This window comes from Helianthus annuus, chromosome 16 (genome assembly GCF_002127325.2).
Source record: "Helianthus annuus cultivar XRQ/B chromosome 16, HanXRQr2.0-SUNRISE, whole genome shotgun sequence".
NCBI classification, from domain to species: Eukaryota; Viridiplantae; Streptophyta; class Magnoliopsida; order Asterales; family Asteraceae; genus Helianthus; species Helianthus annuus.
The window spans coordinates 94,537,920-94,555,321 of record NC_035448.2 but is presented as its reverse complement, the minus strand read 5'-3'; the positions used below and the strand labels follow the sequence as shown (position 1 = coordinate 94,555,321).

At 37.9% G+C, this 17,402-nt stretch overlaps 1 protein-coding gene across 1 annotated transcript; it reads right to left on the bottom strand.

Annotated features, from left to right (window-relative positions):
- Positions 1-6,869: 6,869 nt before the first annotated feature.
- Positions 6,870-16,953, bottom strand: LOC110915501 (ubiquitin carboxyl-terminal hydrolase 3). Its single transcript, XM_022160215.2, has 9 exons — positions 16,757-16,953; positions 10,956-11,087; positions 10,828-10,866; positions 10,632-10,737; positions 10,502-10,560; positions 10,353-10,427; positions 10,063-10,111; positions 8,140-8,216; positions 6,870-7,198 (listed from the first exon to the last, which is right to left on the bottom strand). Exons 1-9 carry the CDS (start codon positions 16,823-16,825, stop codon positions 7,106-7,108), a joined length of 699 nt encoding a protein of 232 aa, XP_022015907.1. The 5' UTR covers positions 16,826-16,953; the 3' UTR covers positions 6,870-7,105.
- Between the last annotated feature and the right edge of the window lie 449 nt (positions 16,954-17,402).

Genomic DNA, 17,402 nt, shown 5'->3' with positions numbered 1-17,402 from the left:
TGTCTGAGTTTTAAGAGGGCATGCTTATCCGAGTTTTGATATATATATACTTAGTCCGAATCTTTGCTAGATAGAGGGTCCGAATTACTTGATAAAATGTGTGTGTCCGATCTTGTTGTTAAGGGATGATGTCCGAGTTCTTGCTTGATTATGTTGTCCGAGCTTTATAGCATAAAGCATGAAGTCCGAGTTTTTGGCTTAAAAGCATGAAGTCCGAGTTTCTTTGGCTTAAAAGCATGGAGTCCGAGTTTGTGGGGGGTATTACCCTGTCCGACTTTGTGCAGGGGACCCTTAGGTCCGAGTTTTGAAAGGGAAGCCCCCTCTCCTTCTTTGTCCGAGTTTTTATAAATATATGTTGTCTGAGTTTCATGCTTTGCCTTGTCCGAATATTAGTAATGAATGTATGAGTGGTCCGACTTTTGTGAGGTGGTGTGAAGTCTCACTTCAGAATGATTAAAAATAGAGTTGATCTTATCTAGTGGCCAATCGAGGTAGTTGTATAACATGTGCACTTTGATATTATTTGTCTGTGTACTTATGAAACAAGTTTATTTCCATATCTGTTTGGATTGAAAGGTAAGTGCACGTGCCTTGTAAACATGAAATCATGGAATGAATCCGCGTTTGATCAAATGCATGCTAAGTGACTACTTGCTAATACTAGACCGAAGTGCTAATTGATTATGAATTAAACTATGTGTACGCTACTTGCGCAATAATTGTGTGGTATGTGAACGAGATACATGAATTAATTGTACGGAAAGTATGTGGGTTAGATGCGTCTGAAACTGATTGATGTTGGTACTCATGCTAGGACGTGTTTGATCCGTTTGGGACAAGTAGTGTAGCGTAGCTAAGCTTACCGAGCAAACCAAGGTGAGTTCACACCCTTACTAAGGCATGGGATTCCCAAGGGCTTGGGAATGGGATTGAAGGAATAAGATTGACTAGACACGTACATACACTGTTACTAGACTACCATACCATCGTCCTCGGTTGTGCAGGACACATACGTAAAACCTACGTATACTTATGCTACTCGCTATCCTCGGTTGTGAAGGATACTCACGTAAAACCTACGTGAAATTATACTCACTACTGCCTCGGTTGTGTCAGGCACTTACGTAAAACCTACGTAAACCCCCGTGTACCCCTATCCTCGGTTGTGAAGGATTACTTACGTAAAACCTACGTAAACTTGTACGTGTTACTGTTCTCGGGATATGTAGAACACTTATGGTTATGAATAGTCTAGTGGATATACAACATGGGAAGCCCCCATCAATAGAACGTACTATCGGCCCGGTAGAGCCACATGTTACAAACGAACTTACTGTTACGCATTTACTTTCTGTGAACTCGCTCAACTAGTTGTTGATCCTCTGTTACATGCCTTGCAGGTCGTTAGGTACATGGAGCTTGCACAGGGAGGAGCTGGTCGTTGTGGGCATGGATCGTTATTGTCTTGTTAAACACTTATGACATATGATACATTATTATGATGGGTTTTATTTATACGCTTCCGCTAAACAGTGATAACTTACTTATGTTTTGGAACACCTTTCATATGGATTTGGTGTGGTTTAATGGCAATTACTTTTACTATATATATTGTTCTATATGATTGGTGGCTTGCTCCTGGTCAGTCACGCTCCCAAGCGGTGATACTCCGCAGGTGGATTTTGGGGGTGTGACAAATTGTCTCTCAATGGTGGTGGTACCTGATGAAACTCTGAACCAATACATTTTTTACAATTATTAGTATCTTTGTCATCTGGTGTGATATTGAAAATACGTTCGAGAATGTACGAAGAGTTATGATAACTTTGAAGTTTTGTAACAATCTTTTCTTTTTCAGCCAAGACTTGTTTAAGATTAGCAATTTCATCAACACGCTTGTTTAATTCAATTTGCTTTTCTTTAAACTGTCTTTCATACATTTCTTTAGTTGTTAAAGTTTCAGACAATCTTTGATCAAAACTTTTGACTTGGCTCTTCAAAGTATCATAAGCTTCTTGTACTCTCTGACTTGACCATTTTAAAGAATCATACTGTTTTTGTAATTCTAGAAACTTAGATTCTTTCTCAATGCAATCAACACATTTTGTGTCACATTTTTCTTTCAAAACCATATTTTCTTTTTCAAAATCATGACATTTCTGTATTAATTTCTCAACTTTTAATTTTAAACTTTGCTCTGTGTCAATCCTTTCTTTACATTTCAGTTTTAAAGCATTTTCAAGTTTGTTCATTTCATTATCTTTTGTTTTTATTATTTCTTCTTTTTCAGTACAGGCTTTGCACTTTTCAATGCAATTCCTGCACTTGTTTTCCTTTTCAACAACCAATTCAACATTTGATAATTCAGAAGATTTTATTACCTCAGTGATTGACACCTCGGCGTGCTCAGCTGCCTTTGTCTCCTGTATCTTCTCAACTTTTTCTTCCATCTCTTTCGGCTTCTATTCTTCCTCAGCTTTTTGATTCTCTTCACCAGCAAGCTTTGCAACAGTCTTTACCTCTTCAATCATCTTCTTCAACTCTTCTTCTTTTCTCTTTTTCATCTCTACCACCTTCGGTAGACTTGCTTCAAAGACTTCTCTCAACTTGTTCATCAATTCTGGCAGATAGCTTTTATCAGAAAGCCTTTTTGTGTTGAAAGTACGCTCACTTGGAAACACATTAGTTACAGCATCAAAATCAACTTTTAACGGATCTACCACTGGATTACCCTGTGGATCCAAGTAACACTCCAACTCTTTATTCCATCTCTTGGCTCTCTGTGCTTCTTGAAATGGTTCATACAACTTGCCAATCTCCCATCTTGCACTGTCTCTTCTCCACCAGGTATCATGATCATCTTTTGCAACGAATGCATAACCAACAGCATCTTGTTCTGGAAGAACTTCTTTGCTCCAGTCATAACCTTCATCATCATAAATGACTGCAAGAGCCCTTGATTTTTCTTCCTGCTGTTTCAACCTTGGTGGTTCAGACTTATTTTGATGGTAAATCGCTTTCTTGTAATAATCTTCATTGAACGAGTTTTCAGAATCATCAGCAACATACGAATTTCTGCACTCGCGCTTGAAGTGACCTTTTTGTTTGCATTTGAAACATGTCACTTTGGATTTATCAAAACCCGGTTTGGTAGATAGCCCTCCAATTGACTTCCTCCCCGTAATCTCCATGAACCGCTGTGCTCGACGAACTGCACTGGCCATGCACCATCTGATATCCATCAGTTCCATCTCCTCGGGGTCTATTTGATCATACTCTTCTTTTGTCAAATTGGTATTTCCAATCTTCCCTGCGACGAGGCCTTCATACGATTCCAGTCTCCTATTTTAGCAAAGCTTTTTCCCATTCAACTTGCTTCAAATCAGCATATAATCGTGAATTGCTTGCACTCGTACTCGTCGTTCAAAAGTGGAGTCATTATTTACTCGGCGACTTTTTTTTCCAGACTGATCATTTTACCTTAAAATTTCTATTAGATCAGCAACACCGTTTACTATTAAAATTGATGCCATATGATTTTTCCATCATTCACAAACCTGGGAAAGATAATAAAGGAGTTGATGCACTTTCCAGAAGTCCCCATTATGCTGAACCTTTACCTGTAGCGGTTCCTCATTTTTTTGAAGTGGCTGATATTCAACAAGGGCTGCTGCATGACCCATTTACCAGCAACATTTTGCAGCAGTTAGCTGCTGATCCAAATTCCATCCCCAGTTACTTGACGGTGGGACCCAACTTGTTTTATAAAGGTCGTTTGGTTGTTCCAGATATTGCTGATTTGAGAAATAAGCTCCTGCATGAGGCCCATTCTACTCCTATCGGAGGTAATGGTGGCTTTCTTAAAACACTTCCACGACTCTCTCTACACTATTATTGGCCACGACTAAAACAAGATGTGCGAATTTTTGTCCAAAATTGTCTTGTTTGTCAACAAAACATATAAGAAACTCTTTCTCTAGCTCGGTGTTACAGCCGTTACTTATTCCTACTAAAGTTTGGGAGGACATTTTCTTGGATTTTGTGGTGGGTCTTCCCCCTTCCAACAGATTTGATACGATACTGGTTGTCATGGACCGCTTAAGTAAATATGCCCAATTTTTACTGGTATCACATCCCTTTACTGCCAAAACTGTTGCAGCCCTCTTTTGCAAAGAGATTGTTCATTTGCATGGCTTTCCTCGATCCATTGCTTCAGATAGGGAATCGTTTTTCTCAGCAATTTCAGGTATGAGCTCTTTCGGCTCAGTAAAACCAAGCTCAAGATGAGTAGAAGTTACCATCCGCAAAAGGATGGACAAACGGAAGTTCTTAACCGCTTTTTAAATTGTTATCTACGTTGTTTTGCTCATGAACAGCCTACTAAGTGGAGTTCGTTTATTGCGTGGGCTGAATATTCATACAACACTGAGTTTCACTAAGCTACAGGAACTACATTTAAGGTAGTTTATGGTCGGGACCCCCTTCTCTACATCCATATATCCCCTCTAATAGTTGCTAGAGCTGGAGAAAGATTTTACAGGTTAGGCCGAGTATTAGACAGCATGTCTGGTCCAGGGTTGGTGATAGGAGGTCCACGTCTGCTTGGTATGATAACTGGTGTGAGGGTGGCCCTTTTGTTCGTATTTGATAGCAAGAAATATCACCAATTCAGGCTTTCGGTTGGATGCTAAAGTGAGCGATGTGTGGGCTGACGGGGACTGGAGATGGCCGCTGGCCTGGAGGGATACTTATTGGGTACTTATTCACGCGTCTAATATGACCATTAACAACACTGTTGCTGATCGTTTTCTATGGAAGGATGGGAATGGCATGTCAGATTATTCATCAGCTTTAGTTTGGCAGTCGATCCGTTCAAGGGAGCCTGAAATACAGTGGGTTAGCATTGTCTGGTTTGCTCAGTGTATTCCTAAACATGTGTTCCTCTTGTGGTTGATTATGAGGCGGAAGCTTTTGACTCAGGATAAGATCATGCAGTGGGATTTTGAGAGGAGGAAAAACATGAATAAGATGTGCTGCTTATTGTATGACTCTCATCAGCACCTTTTCATTGAATGTCCGTTCTCGATGCAAGTTTGGGATGGCGTTCGTGGAAAGGCACGTATGTCTAGTGTGGAACCGAAGCTATCGTCTATTGTGGAGTGGATGTGTTTGCGCTCCAGATCGAAGTCAGCCAGCTGTTTGATTAGTAAGTTGGTGGTGGCGGCTTCTGCGTATGTTATATGGCAGGAGAGGAATGATCGTTTGTTCAAGAATCATGCCAGGCCGTCGGATGCTATTTGCAAAACAATCTTACAAACTGTTCGTTACAAGTTGCTGGGGGTGAAGTTTAAGGACACGGCGAATGTGAGAAGACTTCTAAATGACTGGGATATCCAGAGTGGTGATGACAGAGACAATGGTGGCTAAGTAGTTTTTAGTGTGTCCTCTTTGTCTAGATTTTTGTCTAGTCGTTGGTGTTTTGTTTTCTGCTGTTGGTTTTGGTTTACTTTCATGGGGCATGTCTCATGATTGAACTAGTGTGGATTCTCCTCACTACTTGTTTTATTTTGTTTGTTGATATATAGAATCACCGGGGTAACCCTTTACCCAAAAAACAACACTTATCTGGAATCTCAGTTAGTTACTCGGGATGACATGTTGAAATTATTGCATCAGAACCTCCTGGAGCGAGCTCGGAATCATATGAGGTCACAAACAAACTCCAAGAAACGGGATTAATCTTTTGAGGTTGGTGATGTTTTCCTGAAAATCCAACCCTATCGACAACAGAGCTTGGCTAAATATCGATATGAAAAATGTCTCCACGTTTTTTTTGGCCTTATCGCATTTGCAAGAAAGTGGGTCCAGTAGCTTATGAGCTGGAGTACCACCTGAGTCTCGTATCCATCCTGTCTTTCATGTTTTGATGCTTAAACCTGCTCGGGGTCAGCTGCCCACAGCCCCTCTTGCCCCATTGCCTATTACACAAGACTAGGAGTTTGATGTTTATCCTCACGCAGTGCTCGACCATTGCTAGGTTATTGAAGCTGGTAAACAAGTGCTGGAATTGCTTATTTCTTGGCAGCATCGACCACTACTGGAGGAAGCAACTTGGGAGAATTATGATCTGTTGGCAGCTCAATTTCCTTCCTTTGACTTGAGGACAAGTCATTTTTCTAGGAGGGTAGTGATAATACATACCCAATTCAAGTGTATGCAAGAAAAAGAAAGAGATAGGCCCAAGCCCAAAACCAAGAAAAGATCCAATTGATTATTGGGTTGCGCCTGGACCCATATGCTAAGAAGAGTGGCTGAGTGGGGCGGTTACCCAGCAGTTAGCGTCTCCTTTTGGAGACTAGTTTATAGGATCGCATATTTCATTGTTTTTCGGTTTTTTGTTCAGTATTTTTCAAGTATTGTTTTGTTGGAGATTTGCCCATCTCGAATCAGGCCGACTTTTGTAACCTGTTGTTTAATTCAATCAAAGTGGTCCTAGTTCTATCACAACGACAATAAGAGATACGACATCATGGACTATGGTGACATGATCTAGATTGCAACAGCCTTGCCTATTACCATGGCGGCAAGACAAAGGTAAGAGAAAATTGAATAAAACTTATATGTACATGCAATGCCATCTCCGAGACAGGGTGAAGTATAAGAAGAGAAAGTCGTCAACACAAGACCGACGACCAACTAAGGTGTAGATGTGCTTGCAGCTTAGAGTTTTCCCATTTGGTCTCAAACAATTTATGATTAACGGAACTTGAGAATTTGTTTTTTAATCGGGTCTAACAATTTACCATTTTGGTATCTAACTTTGTCGTTTAATATTCAAATTATCAGCAAATGTAAGGAAACTTATTGAATGATTGTAATTGTGCAAAACCCTTTAAATAAATCTTTTTAGCAAATGTCATCACGAAGCATATGCACATAAAAACTCACAAAGTTACAGATACTTTGAACACAAATCTCTTTCAGAAAGAAAAAGCAATTGGATCATACTGGAACCACCATGATTTGCCCTATAATTATGAACTTTTTAGTCATAAAAAAAAAACCAAGTTACTGAACTTTATGCTAAAAACATAAGGCAGTGTGGTTATGCTTCAGTGCATTTGGAGATCGCGATCACGTTAAAGTTCATTGAGTTTGGATTTTTGGCTATCATTCCTTTGATCACTTTAGCAGCATCCTGCAAAACAAAAAAAAAAAAAGAAAAGAAAACAGTTGACTTTACGTGTTGCAATTTGCTATTGAATAAGAAACAAACACTTCAGAAAAACAGAAAGATTCTGAACAAGTCGATATGGAAGGATTTGAATAATACAAGTGACTTTCAACATTTTGACCTGTTTGATTTTTGGCTATTCAAGATTAAACAAGTTCATAGTAACCAAAATTGACCATAAATGAAACAAAGTTATTAGTCGTAAATCAACAATTCATGGAAGCAGAAGCCCACTAGTAGCCTAGTATGGTTAAGATACACTGTAGGCAGGCTCTAAGCTTTTTTAGTTATTATCAAGTTAGGCTGATATTAGGTGCCAATTTTGACCCGTTTATTTATGTATATGCTGGTTTGTTTTAATCTCAAACAGGTGAAATAAAAAAATGAGTTGAAAGCTAGGGAGTCAAAGGTGTAACACAATGACTACTCAAGGCACAAAATACTTGCCTTGGTGCAAAAGAAAAAAAAATCGCAGGGCTGAGAAAATAAAACTAAGCACAACAAAAGATATATATTATAGCCTATAGGAATAGAAAATTAACACTACTCCCCCAATATAATATAATCATAAAAATTATCTGATATAATTTGCAACTAAACTCCACCAACCAATATCAAAATTTTAGAAGTAATAAAAATCCATACAAATACTTTTTTATGCAATAAAGCACATTAAATACACACTCTGAAGCCCAACAAAAAAAAAAACTATTTTCAAAGCCCAACCAAAAATAGGAAGCCCAAACCCATGTTGACTCTTAAACTAAAGATTTTTTAAGATCCAATGTATGGTATAAACTTGGACAAAGTTTTTGGCCCAATCTTAAATAATCCTAGCAAAACTCTTTGAATTCAGTGGTGTTTTGAGCATCTGAAGAGATATTGCATAAAATATCAAAAGTTACCTGCAATAAGGTGGTTGGTGAAGATGGGCCATGTGAAACTGGTGCAGTTCTCCTTCCGTCAAGCTCATATAATTGCCCTGCAAATTGTTAATTTACTTGCAGAACCACAACTGATATGAGAACTGTAAAATATAAAATGATTTTGTTTGATGATTAATTAAATGTCCTCCTTTCTCTTCTCCTCTATCTCTTCCTCAGAGTTGTTAATGGCAAATAACGGACGATAGTGACAAGCTACCTATATGCTACGCAGAGATAGCGGGCGCTATTCTATGTTTAGCAATACACTAGAAGAAAACTTTAGAAATCTTTTATATGTATATTTTATCAAAGTAAGCTGTTTTTATATGTGTATTTATATAAGAAAAAATAAATCCCGCTATTTTATATGTATATTATCGCTATTTATATTAAATTAAAAAAAAAAAAAAAAAAAAAAAAACCTATAATCCTGCTATGTTCACGCTATGGAGGCGCCAAAATCAGATTGTGACCTATTAACAAAAGTGCTCTTCCTCGTAACAAGTTTCATACACATGTTTAGATCATAGAATTATAGTGACCCTACACGTGTGTAGTTGTTTAGAACATAGCTATTAGAAGCGCACACCTGGTGTGACTAGGCTTTGATTTCCTAGGCGATGGTTCAGTTTTTTTTATATTCAACACTTTATTATTCAGCTTCTCCACAATTTAAGCTTCCACAATACCGATTGAAGGTTCAATCATCCAGATTTCTGATCCAGTTTTGGAATTGATACTTTATTGAACTTTTGGTACTTTGAACATTTCGTTATAAATGTTTCGGAATTACATTTAAATCACTATTTTAGAGCCTTTGGTACTAATTAGATTTCCAATTCCAAAACATTTCCTATTATCCAATTCCTACTGGGTGCGTTTGATTCGCGAAATGTTTTGGACTTGGAAATTGAATGTATTGGATTTGGGATTTAAACATTTCAATAGGAATTGGAAATCGTTGGAATTGGAATCTCAATTCCATTTTTGAAATGTTTGGTTGTCAAATGAATTGGAATCTGTTACCCCAGCCCCCACCACCACCGATTCAGGTCGAAACGGTTCGAGACAAAACTGTTCGGGTCAGTGAAGGTCTAAGCGATTCAGGTCGAAACGTTGCAGTTTGAAACGGTACGGGTCTAAATGGTTCCGGTCTAAACGGTACGGGATGTAAAGGTTCGGGCCGAAAATGTTACGGCTCGAACCTGTTTGGGTCGAAACGGTTGCGGGTCGAAACAGTGCGGGTAGAAACAATGCGGGTTGAAACTGTGCGGGTCGTCGGTGGGCCTGGTCGGGTCAAGACGGTTACCGGGAGGTCGGGCATGATGGATGGTTACGGGGTGGTGGATGCGAGTATGTGACAACGTCAACGAGTCGATGATTCAAATGAATTTACTTGAATTCCTTTACATGTAGCTAGGATTTTGAATTCCTTTAGTTAACGGAATTTGGAGTAATTCATGCGAAATTCCAATTCCTTTGTCAACCAAACACATGAAGATTGGAATTGAGATTCCAATTCCAACAAATTCTGTGAACCAAGCATCTTAAGAGTTGGAATTCACATTCCAATTCCATTAAATTCCAGCAAGCCAAACGCACCCTAAAGGTTATAAAATAAGTTTTATTTAATTTATTTGAAGAATAGTATTATTTTTCAATACATAACATATTTTATTTTATTTTTTCATTTAAGTGCTGCTCCTCAGGTGTTCGCATTAAGTGTGCCTAGCGCCTTTGACAACTATCGTTTATAATACATGAATACACAAATTTACACACATATACGTATATCAATTTAAGTATCATCATAAACATGATGTATTTTGGTTCTCATGGTTCTTGCATTATTTATGGTTCCATATTGAGCCCTCCACTAGAGAGAGAGAGAGAGATGTTTACCATTGACACATGCAAAGCAGATGAAATGATCATTCACATCGTCAGAAGCCTGCATAAGAAAATGTGGATTTAAAATAAATGTAACCGTCTTTTACAACAAATTAACCAACACTAAACCAGATTCACCAAACTTTAAGTGGAACTTCAAAGTATCCTTATTAAACCAAGAAACTAAAACTTGATTGGTCACTTCACTCGAATCAACAATGAAAAAGTTGCTGGTAAAATCATTAATTATTGTATATATGTAACCATAATCAAAAAAGGATTATTCAGAAACTTCAACTCACCTCAGTCTCACCAGCAGCTACTGCATCTGAATGTGCAACTTCCATCTCTCTATCATTCTCAAGATAAAGAGCACGCTGTACACAAAACAAAAAACATAAAGTTTAATCATTTCACACCATCAAAAGTAAGTTTATATAAAACATAATACCTCCATTGGATCCATGTTGGCGGTAGATTTGTAAAATCTGTCCAAGAATGAATTCTCAACTGGGAAAAAAACATATTATGTTGTTTATATATAACGTAGGGTATGAATAAAGTTTGAACTGAAATGGTACCAAGTTTTATCTCTGAGGTGATATTGCCTATAGCATGAAGAAGTCCAATTGTTCCACATGCATTTCCTACTGTTTGTCTCATGAAGTAAACTCCATCACAAGGATCCTGCAGTCACATATGAAAATAAACAAGACTACGTAAAAATGTCTTTAACTATAAATATAAGTCGTTATTGTAACTTTTGATTAGTGCTACCTGTTTATTACAGTCCTTCTGTAATCTTTCTTGTTCGCTCTGAAAATATGTAAAGTAAAAAAACAGTTAATCAGTATGTACATAGAACATGAAAAAAAAAAAAAAAAAAAAACGTTTAGGGAACAAACCTCAGGTGTGATAGGGTAAAGAAATAGCACAGCAAGTACTGGCTTTGGGACCATTTCCAAGAGTTCTTCATCCAATCCATAAACATCATTGCATTCTGCCTCACCTGGGGGAAGACCAAGGCCCCAAAGAAACTATACAAATATAAATGTTTAAACTCAACATAGGGCTTTTAAATGAAAAACAGTAATACCAATTAGCAGACGCAAATCTAAACTAACTCATTCATAAGACACCTCATTATTAGACTAAGTGATATAGTATAGGGACTAATGTGTAATATGGTGTGTTCTATATAAACACATCTTATGTAACCCTAATAGTATCATTACATTACAATCCAATACAATATTACCAAAAGTTTATCTCTCATGAATTACTTTTTTAATAAAGCCAAAGTGAGTTTGATTTGACTCCCCCATTGTACTTATGAAAAAGAAAGATGGAACTTGAAGATTGTGTGGAGCACAAAAACTCAAATCAATTTCCCATTCACATAGTGGAAGAAATACATGGAACCCATTTGTTCATAAATTCAGATTTAAAATTGGATATCATATCAGTGAATTCAGATGAAAGAGACTTGACAATAATAACAACTGCTTTTAGGACCCCCAGGAGGGTGAATTTGCTGTCTTGCCCTGTGGGCTATCTAACACCCCAACAACATTCCCAAAACTCATGAATTCAGTCTTCAAACCATTTTTAGAAAGTTTGTAATGGTGTTCTTTGTTGACATCCTCATTTACAGCAGAAAAGGGGAAAAGCACTCAAAGAACCTCATTTGTAATGGTGTTCTTGTTTGTCAAGTGTACGTACATCTGAAAGCCACCCAAGTAAATTATATGGGTGGTGTGGTTAGTGGCACAGTCAATTAGCCTCCACCGAAACTGTATACGATATTTAAGAGGTTTCCTACGCCTTAGGGATATTATAAAAGGTTCTATGAGATTTATGGGATCTGTTGGAAAACATTATCCGATGAACTTTTTTTTATTAGAACTGAAGCCTCCGGGGTAGGTATGGGACCCTTCCTAACCATCTAATTACCTTCGTCAACAAACCCCTAGGTTCTAACCATAGTTATCAAAAGCGCTCGCTCTTCCCACCGCGAGTCGACCTACCTGCGCTGCGCTTCTCCCTCCTAGGTAAAAAAAAGCCACGTGATTTTTTTTTAATCCTATCTTATATATATAATATATATACCAGATTAAAGTTAAGAGAAATCCTATCTTTTTAACTATTTGTTTGGAAATTATATCTCAATCAAATCAAATCTTATATATTTTTAAAAAATATATTTAAATTTTAAAAAAGTTAAATGATATCATATCTTTTTATTGAATAAATCATGTTGTATATGCTTGGGTCGACCTACCTGCGCTTCTCCCTCCTAGGTAAAAAGATATCATCTAATTACCTCTGTAAACAAACGTTCTCTTTTTATGACATAAAAAGGGATGAAGATGTAATTGCTTGGGTCTAAACTACTTGCTTTATACCCGCTACCAAATTCCATGTGTCCATTAAAACCAAAGAGATAATAAACACTGTCAAGTGTCAACTTGTTTAAAAATATCCTTGGTCTGAAATACTCCCAAATGCCCTAACAATCTACAAATAACATGACCAAATGACGGTTATTTACATCATCTTATTTGCTGAGTGTTGTTTTTTTGGAAGTACATAATCATTTTTAGTGTGTGTATGAAAATAAGTGCATACACTTGCTGCTTATTAAAGAGCGTTTTTCGATCTTATGAGGATTCTGCAGTATATTTTCGACCTTATGAGGATTCATGATGATTTTGGTTTTATTATAAGGATTATGGTATTCGAATACCTTTGGAACTTGAAGAAAGTGTTTTTTTCAACACATAATATTATTATTTTATGTTTTATTTGCTTGCGCTTTTTTTCTCAGGCCCGCGCTTTTTTTGCGCTTCACGCCTAGGCGACAGGCCTATGCGGCTAGAGTGCGCCTAGCGCATTTGATAACTACGGTTCTAACCATATACAGTGAGTAAGAGCTTCTAGCCATACAGAGAGATGGAAACGGTACTTACCTTCATTGTTGGAACAGAACTACAGAAACGGCAAAATTGTTGGGAAGGCAAATATGCAATACAGTGTAGGTAATCAGGATATAGTAAAAGGTGGTGATAACTAGGTGGTTGATGCTATCTGGGTCTCGTTACTTGTCTAGCTATATCTTTTGTTTACCAGCTCAAAAGATAATTTAAGGGATGGGAAACTACACTGTAGGAAAGATAATTTCCGATCGAGACCTCATTTTCATCAGTAATTTCTGGAAGGAACTCATCAAACCTCCTTACCTACCATCCCCAGTCATTAACCAAACTAAAGTGCTGAACAGACGACTTGAAACTTATTTAGGGTGTTTTTACATTAGGTAAACCTACTTCTTGTGCGCAATGGCTCCCCCACTAGTTCCATATTGGTAGAATACCTCAAACCATATCTCCATACCAGGACCTATATAAGCAACCTCCACTAGATTACATCCCCTACCAAGCAAGTATTACCACCCTTTTCTGTGTGAGACAGGGAGAGACTACCATTCAGTCCAAATCAAATTTAATGAAGGAACGCCATATGATTGAGCGGCATGCATAGGAGTGAAAGACGGTTTGCAATTAGTGATTGCGTTAGTTAATAATTACAACAATATTAGCGGCACTCACTTGCTAGTTGCCAAATGATCATATTATATAAACCTTAAGTTATTAAAAGGGTGGGTAAAGCAGCATACAAGCTGGGGCTACCCCATAGAGGCAAGATCCATGATGCATCCCTTCTCAAGAAGAAAGTCGGAACTCATCAAACTGACCGCACTTGGCCAACTATCACTGAGTCTGGTGAGTTCAGGCTGCTACCCATGGTTTAAAAATCGGTAAGAAAACGTGTATGAGGCGCGCCTCATGGGGTTATGTTTGTATGCACGCCTCTAACGGCCGAGGCAGCAAGAAAACGTGCACCTTATTTTTTAATTCTGCCTCGGGCTTACACCTCATGAGGCAAAGAGAAAATGCCTCAAGGCTCGATTCCGGTCTTTTAAACCTTGCTGCTACCTTTCAAAGTTTATGACAAACGAATGGTGAAGAGGTAGAATAAAATTACAAAAGAGGTACTGATTCAATAGACAAACACTGAAGTAGAAGACAAAACTTGGGAGGAGTATATTAGATTTCAACAATGAATTTTAAACTCTTAAAGACACATGTTAGGCCATCCAGAAGACACATGCACGCAAGATGAAGGCAATGTTGGAGTTGTTGCCTTTGGCCCACCTGGGCTAGCCGTAAATTAGGAAAGAAAGGAGAAGGGACCGGCCAGCCCTAGGCGCGAGGCGCATCAAGGCGCAAGCCTTGGCGCCTTAGGTAGCCCGAGGCGCGCTTTTTACAAAAAGCCCCAAAAAAGCGCATTTTTAGAGGTTTTTCAAGCTTGAGGCGCGCGCCTCATGTACACAGGGTATTTTTATGCTGTTTTTAAGCATCAAACTGTTGTGCAATAGGTTTTTTAGCTTGTACTTATGGGTAAAATCATATATAAACCTTATTTATAGCTATAATTTGGATAAGAGATACTAAAAACCTATAGGATATATATATAAAAGATTATATAATCACTTTGCGCCTCGGGTACGAAAAGCCCACTGCTTTAAAGCCCACTGCTTTTGCGCTTTGCCTCGGTTTTAGACCTCGTCGCTTTTGTGCGCCTCTCGCTTTTTAAAACCAAGGCCCTAACCCTAATGGGCCCAGTTTCCTTAGTATCTTGTTTAGTAAGTTTAGCAAAGGGTTAAACCCTAATTAACTAGTCTATAAATATCTCTTGTACTTGTTACTTATAATCACTCAATAAAATATAAACCCTAGTTGCCCCCGTAGACATAGGTTACAGTTACACCAAAGTTTAAAAGAACGGAAACGAGTTTCGAGGCGTTTTCCCTTTGCCTCACGAGGCATAAGCCTTGAGGCGAAACGAGGCGTAAGGCCGAGGCGGTATTCATAAATAAATATAAAAATTATATATATTATAAAAATAATAATAATAACTAATTTCATCATCAGATTCATCAAAATCATCAAAAACATACATAAAAAAGACATGAAATGCTTGAAATTGACACAAAAAAGTCAAAAACAACTATGAAAATCCCATGAGGCAATGTAAGGAGACTTCTTGGTGACTGGGAGATTTCTGCTGAAGATGCAACCGATGGGATTGGCTGATTGAGTCCTTTATTGGTTGTTTTTCGCTAGATTATAGTCTAGTTGTTGACTTGGTTTGTCTTTTATTTTGTTTGAATTGTTTTACAACTATGGGGCATGTCCCATGGTTGAACTAGTGTGGAGTTCCCCACGCTACTTGTTTTATTTGGTTGTGAATATATAGAATCACCGAGGTAACCCTTTACCCAAAAAAAATCCCATGAGGCGCACCTAAGGCGCAGCCTTTCTTAGTGCCTCAGCCCATCTGAGGCGCATATGCAGTAAAAACCCCATGAGGCGCGCCTCAGACTCGTTTTTTGGCCGTTTCGCCTTGAGGCGCACGCCTCAAGCGTTTTTTAAAACCATGGGGTACACTGTGACCAAACCACAGAAATCCCGTGCCTTCTTTATTGCTTTCGTTTATTATTTGTGTGTGCTCTAATCCTAACAGGCAGTAGAGATGAGGATGCTGAGGTGGATGTGCGGGCACACAAGGCTAGACCGGATAAGAATTGAGAGTTTTAGGGAAATTTTAAGAGTGGCTAGTATATCAGATAAGATAAGAGAGGAGATGCTAAGATGGTTTGAGCATGTGAAGAGGATGCAGACAATGGCGCAAGTTTAGGTGGACCAAAATTGACTTGAGATATGCGGATTAAACAAGACTTGCTAGAGTTGCACCTCTCTGAAGACATGGTCCAGGATAGAACTTTGTGATGACGTAGGATTAAGGCCATAGACTTTTAAAGATGGGTACAGATGTGTCCTAGCTTTATCTTAGGGGTTAAATATTCCTACACTTTAGGTGAACGTTGCATGTGATTGTATACTCGCGCATATATGCTGTCTTATGATGTTATATTTGCTTCTATTTTTACCACGTTACTCTTTCACCACTTATTTTGTTTTTGTTATTGGTAGTTTTCTATTTCTATATTTCTAGTTATGTTTGTTTGTCTGTGGTCCCAGTAAGAGCCAGGGGTCACTTTGGAAGCATCTTCTCTATTCTCAGGATAGAGGTAAGTTTTGCCTACATCCCCAGACCCTACCTAGCTTTGCTGTATGTGGGATTGACTAGGTACGGATGTTGTTTGTTGTTGTATTTCAACACTCTTGGCATTTTGGGAAACTCTCAACCTTGCTATCACGAATACTTGAGGTAAACGGCAGTTAAGACAAATATGCAAGGGCTGACTGCAGAATGAACTTACCCCATAAACATACAGTAACTACTTACTAATAGCTATGCTAAATCAACAACATAAAGACAAGCAAGCACCATCTGCATGATCTTAGAACTATATTAAATCAGCCTCCAAATCACAAAATATCTTATGAATCATATAGTCCATACATGAGGACACTGAACCCTAATGAATGTATCAAGGTAATCAACTGGACTTAGTTCATATAATGTGTCCAAAATGATAAACCCTAATTTCTCATTCCAATTTCCAAATCCAATGTTAACGAACACCATAAGATCCTACCAGATAAAAGTTATGCCCGATTATGAAAGGAAAGCAAACAAATGGCGATTGAAATCTAAGAAATATAGACGGAGAAGAAACCTGGTTCATAACATCGGGGTTTGCTTCGAGTGGAAGCCATCTTTTAGCAGAAGGAGCAGTTTCCGCCATTGTTGATTGTTGGAGGTCTGTTCAAGATGGAGGAGAATATAGTAGTAGCGTGTAGAATGAGAATCCAACTAGAGCAATGCTTTTGTATTTTGCACTCGAGTTCGAAATAATATACAAGCAACTATTTTGAAATTGCAACTCAAATCTGCACTCAAGATCGAAGTATAAGGATTAATCGGGATTAATCTGTGAACTTTTTATGTATAATTTCACACATTTATAAAATCTATAAAATTAACTCTATATTTATATATAGAGTTAATTTTATACATTTTATATATAAATATACAAGTTTGGAAACCATATGTAAATTAATGAAACATAAAGGGTTTTATATGTTAAAAGCCCAAACTTATTAAAACCTAGAGTAAATTACAAAAATCGTCCTTTATGTTGACACCATATTGCAAACTATGTCCTTGGACTTCAATAATTACAAAAAAACGTACTCTATGTTTACAAACTCTTGCATATTATGTCCTTTGGCCCTAACCCAGTTAATTTTAATTGTTAAATCTGACCAAGTGAACCCTATATGAGGGTATTTTTGTCATTTTACCCAAAATACTAAAATAAA